This window comes from Pogona vitticeps, chromosome 1 (assembly GCF_051106095.1).
Source record: "Pogona vitticeps strain Pit_001003342236 chromosome 1, PviZW2.1, whole genome shotgun sequence".
In the NCBI taxonomy this organism is placed as follows: Eukaryota; Metazoa; Chordata; class Lepidosauria; order Squamata; family Agamidae; genus Pogona; species Pogona vitticeps.
In genome coordinates, this window is record NC_135783.1 from 28,789,025 (window position 1) to 28,804,522 (window position 15,498).

Here is a 15,498-nt window from a genome sequence, read left to right on the forward strand (position 1 = left end):
AACCAGGTACGGCACTATAGGTTTGCATAGATATTAAGGAGCAAACGTGAAGAATTAATTTTTCCCTTTACTCTAACTGCCAAATTCTTAATAACCACATAGATCTACCCGAATCACCCGACACAGCCAGCAGGGACGGCTGAGGGGCCTGACGCCGAGGGAGGCCCGGAAGGAAAAAACAAGAAACTGGGCCTTCTCGGCTGTGGAACACCCTCCCAACCAAAATTCGGCTGGCACCCTCGCTGGGTGTTTTAAAAAGCCAGCTAAAAACTTGACCATTCAAGCAGGCCTTCCCTCCAGTCAATTAAGTGATTCTTATTTCTCTTTCTTTTTGAGTCATGCCATCTTGGCAATATTTTCTTTAAATTAATTGTTATAATTGTAATTTTTATGATTTTATACATGCCATATTGTCTTGTTTTTATCTATGTAAGCCGCCCCAAGTAGACATTGTCTAGAGGGGCGGGGCAAAAAGCTAATAAATAAATAAATAAATAAATAATAAAAAATAAAGAAAGAAAGAAAGAAAGAGAAACTGTGAATTGATCTCCCGATTTCCAATTAACAGCAACTGCTAACATGTTTAGTGCTGAATTGGAGACCTTAAATAACTGTAAGCCACTGCTAGTGTCAGTTATAATTTCAATTTCTGAGAATACTAGGACCCCAAAGGAGTGGATTTTAGGGTGATACCACCATAATTGCATGTACAGTCTACCTCCAACACCCAGAAGCAATACCATTACCGAAACAACCTAGTTTCAGAGGGGTCATATACCATCTATTAATTATTTTAAGCCCATGTTCTCTCAAAGTAGCTGAAACAGAACAAATCCAGGTGTTCTTCCACACACTGGCTGCTATTTGGATTTGCAAATTGCTTCCCCAAACACATTATCAGCCTTTGTTCATTACATCAGATATATTGAAAACAACATTACAGAGTTCAAATATAAGAGCAACAGACTGGGACAGATAATTAGAAATATGTCTGTTCCTTTACTGATTATAAATCAGGTTGCCCTGCATGAAGAAATCACTTTCTCTGTTACCACTTTAGTTTCCTAGAGCAAATTTGGTAAGATATCAAAGAAGGGTCTGCAAATTATTTAAGGTGGAACAGAAGCTGGGAATATGAATTTTAATATATTTCAATGATCACTGAAGAATCTCTGCCCATGTTAAGTATTACCACTTTTCACAAGCTATATTTCTCTCCCTTTAAATGTCAATGCTTCCCACATTACCCTTCCCTGTAAGCTCTAGCCCCCCAAAAGGCAACTTTTCACACTCTGAATTCATATGACCATGTTCCACTTCAAGTTTTGCATTACTTGAACGCCTCACCAACCCTTTTGTAACCCTCTTTATCATTTACTATCTGGGTGACTTGTAGAAGTCCAGCGGCTGTGCAAGTCCACACATGAACCTTGGGGGGGGCAGCACCCACCTTCAAACCCTCAATGCCTTTCTCTGATTTTAAAAAAATTACTCAAGAAAATCCATTTGCATATGCTGATTCAAACACATTTAAAACTCTACTTCTGTCCGGCACACATACCAATCATCAGCAGGACAGAGACTAGAAAACACTTTAAGGTTGTAGTCCTATTTGCTCCTCCAAGATAATTCTCATGCATCTCACATGGCTCAGCAATGTGTAGACATGCCTGGAGAAATACTAGGTATACAACTAATAGTTTATGTTTTGAGAAACATGTTCTGTGAGCCCTGATGATGGATGAGTCTTTAACAGTCTTTTTATTCTTAAATAAATTGAAAACATTAAAAAAACAGTCTCACAAGGCCTTGTGTTACTATTGTATTAAAAGCCTGTTTTGTGGTACCTGATCAGGAGTCCTGAAATCTCTGAAAAAGACAGACTATTACTTTTATTATTTATACAAAGGAATTGGACCAGATAAATTAATATTATTTGATATTAGAAACATGAGACTTTTGACTACCTGGATGTTCTAGCTCAGTGCTTCTCGATCTGGGGGTTGTGATGCCCAAGGGGGAGGTCAAAAAGTGCCTTCTGAGAAGGTCACAGGTCAGCTTATATGTGTTCTAACCCTTGTTAAATAATTTCTTGACCTTTCAGAGCAGGATATTAGCATGTATCTGTATGTATGAGAAACAGGTCCTTTGCGGGGAGAAAGAAGCCTCCACTTTCTGAGAAGGGATAATTTTATCTCATTAAAAATGCCTTTTTATGTTAACATGGAGGGGGGAGTTTACAGGCTACTTGCCTATTATAAAAGGGGCCACGATTTGAAAAAGGCTGGGAATTACTGTTCTAGCTAACTTGACAGTGAAAAAGAACAGTACTGCTAATAAACATGTTGAAAAAACATTAGCTGGTGATAGTGGTGTGAAGAAAGAGAACACACACACACGCACATGCACACACAAAAAGCTGAGTCAGATGACTGTGCCTAAATATGAAGCCATTCTTTCACAGTGTGATAACTGTACTTTGCTGGCAAAGATCAGAGGAATGGAGCACACAGCTGTGTTATGCTTGCAATACGAGGAACTTTGGCAGTGGCAGCGGGGGGGGGGGGGGGAGACATTACTGTTCATTTAGAAAATATTTTACCTGTTTTGTAAAAGTGTGACAAGAGATCCTCTTTTTCAATGAACCGCTGATATAACCAGACAGTGAGGGCTTCGGGCTCAACAGGTACATCTTTAATTGGAAAAATCCTACATTTTAAAGAAGAACAGAACTGTTAATTAGATGTATTAAATAATTCATCATTTTAAAAGTGAATCTAATAAGTTTCTTTCCATTTTGAAAACTGGATCTGGATCTAGCATATATATTGCCGTAGTATTTGTTTCAGTTTTAGAAGAACCAAATATTACTCAAGAACATTTTTTTTCTGTTTAATCCCTCCCCCCCCCCCCGGCAACATTCTTTCAAAAACAGGTGTACTCAAAGGCTGAAATTCAGTAAGAAGTCTGAACTTAAGGAAGTGGGCTACCTGAACGTTGAAGCCAAAGCTTGGCTGGCTATTTAAAACTTTTGGCTAAAACTAACCTTTCAACCAATTGAACGATCAGAGGCACATTACACACTGCTTTTGCTGACAGGGAGATGCAGATTTACTGGGCTAAACCAAAATTCAGATATGCTGACAAAAGTAGCTAAATTCTCTGCTGCTGCAATCAAAATCCATGAAGGAAAGGTTCCACCCAAAGTGCAGCTATAGTACAGTGGTGCCTCGACTAATGAAATTAATCCGTATTGGACCGGTGGCCGTAACAAAAAAATTTCGTAAGTCGAAGCACCATTTCCCATAGGAATGCATTGAAAATCAATTAATTTGTTCCGGCCAAAGAAAAAAAATCCTGGGCGTCCAAAGCTGCACCCGCTGGCCTCTGCCTCCCATCCCCACGGGGACAGGAGGCAGAGGGCAGCGGGTGCAGCTTTGGAAGCCCGGGAAGCCGAAAGCTGCCCTGACCTCCGCGCTGAGTGCTGGCTTCCCAGGTGTCCAAACCCCCTCTGCTGCCCTCTGCCTCCCGTCCGCGTTGCCCTCTGTCTTCCGTCCCAGTGGGGACAGAAGACAGAAGGCAGCAGGGGCAGCTTTGGAAGCCCGGGAAGCCAAAAGCTGCTCCAACCTCCATGATGGGTGCTGGCTTCCTGGGCTTCCAAAGCACTGGTACCCAGCAGGGCAGTCGGGGCAGTGTTGGAAGCCCAGGAGGCTGATCCTCCCTTTTCCTAACCGCTGGGGCAAAGAAGCAGCCTCTTTGCCACCAACAGTTTGAATTCCCCACCTTTTTTCTGTTCGTAACTGGAAGCTCTGGCCACAAGTCGAAGCAAAATTTTGCAGTCAGAGCTTTTCGTAACTCGAAATTTTCCTAAGTAGGGACATTCGTAAGTCGAGACCCCACTGTATCTGTAAATTGGTATATACATGTAGAGACCTTAATGATCACACGGGCTCTATGAGCTTCAAAGTAACAATTCTGTCATTCTATGCAAGCTACAATAGCCCATAGAAAAACCCTATAATAGGGACACAGGAGGTATCTAATAAGATGTATGAATGTAGTTTTATATATGTGTGTGTATATAGGTGTTTTTAGATTGATTTTATGTTTCCTAATTTAAATAATGTTGTTTATTTTTGCTGGTCAATGACTGTAATAAAACATTTATAATAATAATGATAATGATAATAATAACAACAACAGTTGTATTGAATATAATCATCATCATCATCATCATCATCATCTCAGAACTGCAGAGCTGGAAGGGACCATATAGATGATTAAATCCATCTCCTGTTAAGGAGACACAGTGGGGGAATCAAACTCCCAACCCCTGGCTCTGCAGCCAGATGCCTGAACCTCTGAGCTACCTGGCATATAACTGCAGCAGATTGCTTTTACCTTGTCAATCTAATTCTGGTTGACTTCCAGAACAGAACAGTACACCTGGGGAACTAAAATGTCGCATCTGCTTCAATGAGGGTTAAGTTGAGAAGAGAATTTTTTTTTAACTATCAAGGTTTTAGTACATATCCCACTAAAAACAAGTCTTCTGACAAATTAACCCTCATCGAGGCAGATGGAACATTTTAGTATTTCATGAGGTCTATTTTGCTGCAGAAGCCACCCTAATCTAGATCTACAAGATACACATTTTTGATACGATAACCTGAAGAGGTCTAAACCAGAACATGCCTTGCAGCGCCAAAGTAATTTGCTCTGCTTGTCCGTAAAATGGCCACTGAGGGACATTTCCCTCAGCAGAGACAATTTTGTTTTCGGGCAGAAACTTGTTTCATGGTAACATTAACACTAAGTCTTCCTGGAAATAGAAAATAACATCACTTGTCCTACACGGCTTATGTTTGTTTCCTGACAAAACAAAGTTTTATTGCTTTGAATTGGAAACAACATTAACAGTATGTTTAAGACTCAGAAATTCTATTGGGGAATGCACAAGAAGATCTGACAACTATTTAAAGTAGATGTTTGAGTTCACATGAATACAGGTTCCCTGGAATACTCTGTTTGTAAAGCCAGAAATGGTGCATTTGTTATGCTTTGCGTATATGGGAATATTCCCATGGGGTCAGAAAACAACCCAGAAGTCTCTTAATGCAAGTTCTGCTTTGTATTTGCCTAGACGTGGGTGAACAGCTTTCTTATCTGGTGTGTTTTACTTGGCCTTGGTTTTATGGGTTGTGGCCCACTTTACTGCAGGGGTCTCAAAATGAACATGCATATATCTGAAGCAGGCTGCATTCCTTGAAAGCATATTCTGAATGAAATGTTAGTTTTCAAGATGCCACAGGATTGTTGTTTTTGGATTAATATAGCTACACTCTTCCAAATATTCCTACAGTATACTTCAAATACATATCTGAAATAACCCAGAATCATTTGACTCCAGTTCTACTCATTTACCTACCAACCAACTGACCTGGGACTTTCAGATCTTATAGGACATCCCTGAGATCAAAGGAGGCAAACTGCTTTTATTGTTCCCACTGTCTCAGCCAAAACTTTTACAGAGTTACACTAAGCCAAGAGATCAGCAAGGTACTGGATTTTTTAAATTGATATTTATTAGAATAACCAGCACACAAAGTGTTTCTAGAGGAGTAGGTTTATATTGGGTCTTTTCGGCAGCTGCCCCCAGACTATGGAATGCCCTCCCGACTGAAATTCGTCTGGCGCCGACGTTGATGACATTTCGGTGCCAGATCAAAACTTTCCTGTTCCAGAAGGCTTTTAATTGAAGTAACATCAACTGTGGGTCCTGATGGCAATTTTAATTGTATTTTAATCATTTTATCTTTTATTGTATCTTAATTGAATTTTAATTGTTGTAAGCCGCCCAGAGACCTCTGGGTAGAGTGGGCGGCATATAAATAAAATAAAATATTAGTGCAGAGATGGATCTACATAAATAAAATAATCAAGAACAACTGATGCCTTTAGCTGGATACTGAAGTACGAGAATCAAGCAAAGCGAACCCAGAACCAAAGTTAACACAAAGTAGAGCAACATGAGAGAACTGAGACAACAATGAATCAAAACTATGAGACAATGAGCAGGTTCTGTGCCTCCTCTTTCACCTATAACCCTCTGCAGCCAAGGCAAATTTAATGAGCCAATCTCATCCTGAGGTGTCATTTTTTTCACTAAGTAGATGAGCCAAGCTACTTAGTGAAAAAGTGTTCATTCCCAAGTGAATGTAAGCGAAGACAGTTAGTTAATTAACAAGGACTCAGCTTATGGCCTTTGGGTCTCTTAGTCAGATACAAATACTTAAGTAAGGCCCTCACTGGAAATGGCAGAACCATCTAGAATCAGACAACATGAAACTTCACATTATAGACATTTTTCTCAAAGCAGCTAGAAAGTAGAAACAAGTAAGAAAACAGCAACATACTCAGCAGCAATAATCAGTATATGCATTGTGTCCATGTTTACTCATGTGCTAGAATTCCAGCACAGAATTCCAACTCTGATTTACCAAGTGCCTGCCACTTACCTCCTGGAAACGGTAGCATTAAATACCAAGTACCTGGTCCAGATTCTCAATACTCATTTATTTTCTTGACCATTCTGAGGCACTTTTGCACTAAGCAGGACTTTTCCCCAATGCTGCTGCAACAGCCTTCCTGCCACAACAGGCGAAATCAGTCATCAAAGCCAAGTGGAAGGGAAATGCACCCCTTTGTGTTGTCACTTTGTAGTGCTGAACCTTTTGCCTTCGTCATTCTATACATACAGTACTGCATCATGTAGCGTTCACCCTGTTCATTAATATTCATGTTGATATTTGCATGCACCGATGGGAGTTGGTGGGAGGTGCAGATAAGGAGATGAGAAGAAAAATGAGGGGAATTAGAAGAGGAGAGAGGGAGTTTGAGTTTGGGGAGTTTGGAGTTGAGAGAGAGTTTGAGGAGGCGGTAGAGAATAGAAAGGAATGTTGTTTTAGCTGAGAGTTAACGAAACTGACTGAACTTTTACTTCAGGTAACAATAAACAATTTCTACTTGATTTTTAAATGATACATTGACTGGACCACTGTCTTTAGTAGTGAATCATGTTGATGTAATCAACTGGTGGCAGCTGAATGACATGTAGCTTGTGCCTTTGTTTGGTGAAACAACCAAGGGGCAGGGGGGAATGTGACACATCGATTTTTCTTTTTTAAAATTCTTAAAGAAACACCACATATAGATCCAAACCTTCTTTACACATTGTCTTAATAGGACAGATGGTTGGTTAGAGGACAGTAGCTGCAAGATGACAAAGAAATGATCTACTGAATGAGAATATTCCCACACATGTTGTGTAATCTTACTTATTTCACCAACTATTTTCTATTTACATCATTGCTGCCTCCTTTTCCCCAAGACCTTGCAATGACATTTTAGTCTCAACATGCCTGGAAGATGTTGAAGGGTTACAAAAGTAGCTGCTCTCCATTCTCATTAGTGAACTCTCCCAAGTAAATGCCTTTTGGCTTCTCTTATGTAAGGCTGCTGTGCACTGGACTTCTGGTTAAAGGCGCAAAATAGCTAGCTGAGGTTAGCATTCAAAAGGCAGTCAGAAGTAAACATTTCTCAAAATCATGTTCAGTTAGCTACTGTACCTTGCATTTGCCCTTTTTTGCTGTTATGTTTTCATCACCTTTTGGAGATTGTTAAGCGCTAATTAAACTATAGTTCATTAAACTGTAAAGTTATCAGGTAACTTTATAGGTAACGACGAAGGCAAAAGCTACAGCCAAGTGTACTATCTTTTATAGTACACAGCTTTTCAACAGAAATTGGGATGCATTGGGATAGGGTTAAGAAGCTCAAGATATAAATTCTACTAAAATATATATACTTTCCCCTCTGGCATGTCCTCTGCTTAGTTGTCATTCAAACTACTGAGTGAACCTAGTTTTCTCCTGGATTCACAAATGCAATTATAAGCACACATATATTAAACACTGGGCAAAATCGAGTTGCATAACTTTGTGCTAGAAGCATTTTTTGTCCTTGGGAAGCCTTTGTGAGGGAAGCCTTAAAAAAAGAAAAAAGAAAAAGAAAGAAAGAGAATTGCTACAGGATTGTAAATCTGAAAATCCCATCCCTACAAAAAACAGTAAAGGAATAATAATATTTATCAGACTAAAAATTTAGAAATAATGGATGCCAGATACAAGGTTTTAGTGAAAAATCTGAAAGAATACAACAGGATGTGCTAGGTCCCATCTGGGACAGTCTCCCACAGGATGGGTGTCACTAAGAGTTTCTACTTCAAGTAACCATTGTTTTGTCACATGGTTTAGGACTATGGGATCTATCAAAACCAGAGCTTTGAATTGAGTTTAGAAATAACTGACATCGTTCCATCAGACGTTTGTTCAATCTGTTTTGTACTAGTCCACATTCAGCTGCAGTATTTTGCACTGAGTAACACTACTAGGGCAGCTCCACATGAAGCATGTTATAATAAGATTTAATTTGAAGACATCAGAAAAATTACCATAGTCCTGCTAGCTAGGTCACTAGATAAGGCACAGTGGCACTCAGAACATTATCTGCCCATACCTATCTTTTTGCACATGTGAATGAACAGTTCCATCAACACCAATCCCCTTTAAATACAGGGTCAATGGAGCCTAGGAACCCCAGCAAGGATTTCAGATCAGCACTGTAATCCAGAATTGAAGCTAGATTCGGAATGTGAAAGAGAGAGAGAGAGAGAGAGAGAGAGAGAGAGAAATGGCAAGTAGGGACTTCATGGCCAATCCTTAACCAAGGCAGGACAACCTCCTCCAGATCTTAAATGATGAATTCGAGCATAACTGGAGTACTACTTTGAATTCAAAGTCTGTTCCTGATTTGGATTCACCACAGATTTTGCCACTGGTTTACTGAGCTGGAAAATATTGGCCACTGTTTACAAATACTCATATTACAAGGAAAATATGGTTTTTCAAAGTGAAGTGATCAAAGTATTTTATTTCAGATTAGTAGTATTTTATTTCCATTTTATAGGCTTTAATTTAAAGTAATTTAAGGTATTTTCTTTCCTACCTGTAATGTACATGGGTAACTGTTGGTCGTCTATAGCCGAGAATCCAAGTCTGGATGTCTATGGGTTCAGCTTTGGGATAGGCAACCGTTGTATCTATCACCCACTGAAGACCTTTTGGTTTACTTTCTATGAGAGAGAATTATAGGAGAAAAGGAATGAAACAGCAAAATTAGATCTTTTGTAATACTCTGTTCTACTATTCTGTTTCATTACATTCTGTTTCATCGTATATCATGATATACAGACAGGCTCCACAACAGAAAACCAAAGCAAGACTGACTCAAACCTTACCTCATGGGGAGCCTCAGTTAAGGGTGTATTTTCCTCCACTTGAGAAACTTTTAGCATTCTTTATATTAAAATATTTTTTTTATCCCTCTTCCCAAACCATGAGAAAGGGTCACAATGTGAAATGGCCCAGACCTCACCTGAGCTCTCAGTGGATCCGTATGCAAAAATAACAAAAAGTACACATGAGTTATTTCTTCTTCATCTGGAGAATTCTCTTAAGTTCCAAATCACTGCTTACATAAATGGCTATACTTGATCAGACTTTTACTCATCTCCAGTATTCAAATTCTGGATACCCAAGAACTGCTGGATAGCTCAGTGGTTTAGGCGTCTGGCTGTGGAGCAGGAGGCTGAGAGTTCAATTCCTCACTGTGCCTCCTTGAGAAGGGCTGGACTTGATAATCCATAGGGTTCCTTCCAGCTGCAGTTCAACGATTATTATATTATAATAAAATATTCTCCATTCCACTCTGTCATACACAGTATGTCCATTCCCCTCTTATAGCCTTAGTATAGGATAATGTAAGGGGAATTAGCACCACTGTTGACATTTAATTGTTATCCAAATATCTTGACATTTCTCTGTTCACAGAGGCTTCAAAGTGCCACAACAAATAAATATTTGGCTTTCTATCTATTCTCTAAAATATTTATTTGGCTAATTAATCCAAAGACTTAACCCAATGTTTAATTCTTTAGCTAAGTGCTATGTTATATGTGACATACTCAGAATAGGCAGAGTGGCCTCTCCTGAAGGTTCAGAGGCTCCCTTAAAGATCCCTTCTGTCACAGAGAAGCTTTTACGGGCCGTGAGATGGGGAAGGAGTCTTTAATTTTCAAAAATCATTGCTGCCACTTGTAAAATCTCCCCACTTTCAGAAATGCAAGACTTCCCCTGTTCCACAGCTCCCAAAACCTTCCCTACAATAAAAGGGATCCTGTGGCGTTCAGCTCTGCTCTCACCTGTCCGTCATAGCTGGGCAGGGGAGCCTCAGCCAATGAGAGGACGGAGGGTGGTGCAGAGGTGGGAGGAGCTGGGTTATATAAGGCAGTGGTTCTTAACGTGGGCGATAATGCCCCCCAGGGGGCAATTTCATTTTTCAGGGGGGCAGTAGAATGAAAAGGGGCGGTGTGGGGGCACTGGAGCACAAGGGGGGCGGTAGGGGGGCGCTGGAGCAAGCTAAACCTGTGAAGATGGCTGCAACCTCCAATTTTAATTTAGTTTCAGAGTTTTTGTCTTGAAATTTTTAGTTCCTGCATTGCGGTTTGTTTTTATGCCCTTTTTATATTTCTTTTTGCATCTTAAAATTCGCTTACAACTAAATCATTAAATGTTACTTTTTGGGAGCATTTCATTTTCTTGGAATTGAATTTTGTTTTCAGTGGTCATTGGATTTAAGTGTCATAAATAAATAAGTAAACAAACAAACAAACAAATAAATAAGATATCGCCGTGGGGAGGGGGGCGATCCTAACTTCTTCAATGGCTCAAGGGGGCGTTTCTTTCAAAAAGGTTAAGAACCACTGATATAAGGTGTGTGTGATGTGTGAGGGGAGATCAGATTGAGAGATGAGTGATTAGAGAGATTGATAGAGAGTGAGAAAGAGCCTGTCAGTGAGGGAAAAGTCTGTGTGAGCTAGTGTCTGAGAAACAGTGATTGACTAATTGATTTAATACCAGTGATTTACCCTTTTTATTTTTATGTAATCAATAAAATTTTTTATTTGTTTGAAAGAAACACTTGTCCTTTTGATTTTAAGGATAGGTTGGTGGCAACAGTTTTGGTGAAAGGTAGTGAGCACTCTTGGAGGCCTGGATGGGTAAAGGCTTGAGAGGGGCCTGCTACAGATCCCATGGCAGCTCTGGAACCTTTGGAGGAGATAACTGGATATTTTTAATTTCTAAAAAACCATTGTGGCGGATGGCATCGCTGGACTCACACAGCGTTAAATTAAAGCACCAGGATTTCAGTCACTGAATAACAGAATACATGTGTCTTTCCTCCAAACTAGTCTTATGGTACCTTCGGGTAGTGTGGGCGGCATATAAGTTAAATAAATAAATAAATAAATAAATAAATAAATAAATAAATAAATAAATAAATAAATAAATAAATAAATAAATAAATAAATAAATAAATAAATAAATAAATCAATCAATCAATCAATCAATCAATAAATAAATCTTTATGACAAATTACATTTCAATGGTAAAGAGAAAACACCCCATCAGCATCACTGCACAGATAAATATGTTTGTCATAAGTTCACAAATACATAACTGCACTAATTTATGACACATTATTTTATGATTCAAGAGGTATACTCACAACCTAGAGACAAAGTACATACTGTACTGAAATAAAGTGAAGGATGTTTGATAGCTACTCAAATTAACTGGATGAAAATGAGTGAAAAGGTAAAGGTTCCCCTTGACAATTTTGTCCAGTCGTGTCCGACATTGCTCATCAACCACAGTGTAAAATCCAAGAAACTACCATCATTATCTTGAAAGAAATGGTGTGTAATAGAATAATTACCATAATCATCCTGGCCTAACTCCCAATAGCAGCAATTAGTATGGCTCCAGCAGTTGTCAACACTACTATGAAATACTTTAAACAGCATTACTAGGCACATCAATGTATTTTTATAAGAGGGGCTTTAGCAAAAAGGGGTTGACAAATGGAAGGAAGTAGGCTTCATAGGTAGATGGGAAAAATCATTCCAGGTAAAGGGAACAGGATAATAGAAAATAAAAGGGATTTACTATATATTGGCTGGAAAGCACGACACAAAATAAATGAAAGAAGGGAAATAACCGAAACAGAAGAACTGACTGGAAAGCAAATACTGTGATTTTAAAACAGCTTGATCAATGTTTATGATTCCCTCTGGTAAATCCTCATATGAGAGAAACTGATCTTGCCTTTTGTGTTTGGGCAAGATCAGTTTCTCTCATATGAGGATTTCCCAGAGGGAAGCAACATATGCAAGCAACGTATGATGCCTCTAGGCATAAGCCAGTGATGATAACAATGTGGTTCCCTCTCTGACACTCTGCATAAAAATATTCATTTCACCTGACAGCACAGTCAGGATCCAAGAAAGCTAACCAAACTAGGAATCTATCAAGTCATACTCAGCATTTTTACCTATACAGAGTAGTGTGGTCCTGCCAAGAGATATTACGTAGAGAAAGAACAGAAACAGCTCTCAGGTACCTCCTTGCACTCTCCTGGCTTACCTACTACAACTAACATTATCTCTGGCAACCAAGCTATTTTTTTTTTTAAAAAACTATTTTTAAAAGACACTTGAATTTTATTTTCAAATAGCAAAGGGTTCACTGGATTCAAAAGCAATCCAGAGGAATTTTTCCTTATTCAGTTTGCCAGCCATCATTCAGAATCTTATACCTTTCTATGCAGAGATTTCATGGCAATTAAGTTCATGAACTCCAATTTTCCATCATTGGATGACACAGCTTCCAGTATTATAATTCTTCCCTATCCATTTTCTTCATCTCATATGTATGTATATACATTTCCATTATGTGTTTAATTATTCACTATTCTTCAAGGCTACAAAAGCCACAGAGACTGTAAGATTTTCTGATGTGAGCTGTTTCAGCTCTAAAATAATATCATCTTGTTTGATGTGCAGCAAAATATACATACAGTGGGGTCTCTACTTAAGAACGTCCCTACTTAAGAACAATTCCACTTAAGAACAGCTCCATTTGCTAAATTTTGCTTCTACTTGAGAACAAAAATCCAGATAAGAACAGGAAAAAAAACTTTCCTGCTCTTTTTTTAACCTTAGGTCATCTTAGGTTAAAAAAAAGTTCTCCCCTAGTGGTCGAGTACGTATTAACCAGCTTTGCATTAGTTCGTATGGGAACTAATGCTTCAATGTACGAACGCACCTCTACATAAAAAAAACAGCCAGAACAGATTAATTGGTTTTCAGTCCATTGCTTCAAAATTAGCTTCCTCAGAAGTGGTTTTAACACTGTTCCCTGACCTAAGGGAAAAAAGAGAAAAAATCCCCCTCTAGTGGTAGAAGGAGGAATAGCAGCTTCCTATTAGTTTCTATGGACGGAAAAGAGCAGATACGGATTAAATGGTTTTCAATGCATTCCTATGGGAAATGCAGATTCTACATAAGAACTTTTCCACTTGAGAACCACCTTCCAATACGGATTAAGTTCTTAAGTAGAGACCCCACTGTAGTATTTCAAATGTGGTTACAGCATACATTTGCATATGAGCATGATGACAGTGAGTTTTATTTTCAACCTCTTTCCCTATTACCCAATATCAAATTTGCCAGTTTCAGATCAGATTGCACTTCTGGATCTTGATCTAATAACATTTTGGGACAATGAATTAGATAACAGCATCATATTCCTGACCCTATTAAATGCTCTGGATCTTCATCTAATAACATTTTGGGACAATGAATTAGATAACAGCATCATATTCCTGACCCTATTAAATGCTCTGGATCTTCATCTAATAACATTTTGGGACAATGAATTAGATAACAGCATCATATTCCTGACCCTATTAAATGCTCAGAATTAAATGCCTTTTTGGTTTTCTGGAGAAGATGTCCAGAGTTCCCTAAAGCAGTGGTCCCCAACCTTGGGCCTCCAGATGTTTTTAAACTACAATTCCCAGAAGCCTTCACCACCACCCCTGCTGGCCAGGACTTCTGGGAGTTGAAGTCCAAGAACATCTGGAGGCCCAAGGCTGGGGACCACTGCCCTAAAGGGAATGACAGAAAATGGGGTGGACTCAATCAGGCAAGGTAAGAGAGGAATTTTAAGAGTGATGGACATCCTCTGTAGGATATGAACAGAGCTGGTCAGTTATCGCCCCCTCCCCGCGGTGATGATAGCTTATTTATTTGTTTGTTTGTTTGTTTGTTTATTTATTTAAGACACTTAAATCCAATGACCCCTGAAAACAAAATTCAATTACAAGAAAATGAAATGCCCCCCCAAAAGTAACATTTAATGATTTAGTTGCAAGTGAATTTTAAGACGCAAAAAGAAATATAAAAAGGGCATAAAAACAAATGCAGGAATTAAAAATTTCAAGACAAAAAGTCTGAAACTAAATTAAAATTGGAGGAAAATATATATTCATGCACACTGTAAAAAGGCTGCAGCCATCTTCACAGGTTTGGCTTGCTCCAGCGCCCCCCTACCGCCCCCCTTCTGCTCCCGCGCCCCCACGCCACCCCTTTTCGTTCTACCGCCCCCCTGAAAAATGAAATTGCCCCCTGGGGGGCATTATCGCCCACGTTAAGAACCACTGGCCTAGTACACAGAATGTCTTGACTTGCCAATTGAAGAATTCACTAGGAAACAAGTGGATAGCTAGGAATAAAACAACAACCTCTATCTATTCAGATAATTTTCACCAGTGGCAACCAATTCCAGAAAACTGGGAAAGCAAAGAAGTGGCATAGATTCAGAGGCACAAGGATTTTACTATATGCACTGTCTAAAATCCTGTTCCACAGCTCTCCATGCACAACTGTGTTGATGTCACCAGCAGCAAATTACTGCTGATTGACCCTCTTCGGTGATTTCAGAGTGCACACAACTTTACAGCACAGTGTATAAACTGTGTACACCTTGAAATCATCTTTATGACAATTTGCTTTTAATCAATGGTGGTGATTTGCTGGAGATGATGATATCATCCCCTCACTGCGTATGCACAGCAGTGCAACAGAATTTTAGTAATTACATACAAATATATTGTGAATGAAAGCTGGGAGAGCAAACAAAATAACAAAAATATTTTTGGGAGGCACTGAACTAAAAACTTGCATTATTTTTCATATCTGTTTTAATTTCTCTTACTATGAACTCATGATGGTGGTTATCCATTTTATCCTCAAACCTCATTAAGAAGCAGAAATTAGGCCACATGACACTTTATCCAAAGGACACACAAGACGCTTCATTTATGTATGTAGCTCTCCAAGTGTTGCACACCATCCAGATACCACAGTTGCTATCAGTAGGTATTTCATCCACTTTTCAGACAGTTGCATCAGAATAAATACTAGCGATCAGAGATTACAATTTTTGAAAATATCAGTTGAGCTACTTGAAATAA

At 39.0% G+C, this 15,498-nt stretch overlaps 1 protein-coding gene and 1 long non-coding RNA gene across 4 annotated transcripts in view; one reads left to right on the plus strand and one right to left on the minus strand.

Annotated features, from left to right (window-relative positions):
- LPGAT1 (lysophosphatidylglycerol acyltransferase 1) overlaps window positions 1-15,498 on the minus strand; it is a 90,718-nt gene that overhangs the window by 7,993 nt on the left and 67,227 nt on the right. For all 3 annotated transcript variants that reach the window (XM_020794662.3, XM_072990034.2, XM_078382938.1), the window contains 2 exons: window positions 9,067-9,193; window positions 2,603-2,709 (listed from right to left, as the gene is read on the minus strand). In XM_020794662.3, the coding sequence (XP_020650321.1) occupies window positions 2,603-2,709; window positions 9,067-9,193 (234 nt within the window). The remainder of the gene's footprint in view (window positions 1-2,602; window positions 2,710-9,066; window positions 9,194-15,498) is intronic.
- The window catches only part of LOC144585776 (uncharacterized), a 78,851-nt gene continuing 77,641 nt past the window's right edge, over window positions 14,289-15,498 (plus strand). The window contains exon 1 of the long non-coding RNA XR_013540321.1: window positions 14,289-14,548. This is a non-coding gene — a long non-coding RNA (uncharacterized LOC144585776). The remainder of the gene's footprint in view (window positions 14,549-15,498) is intronic.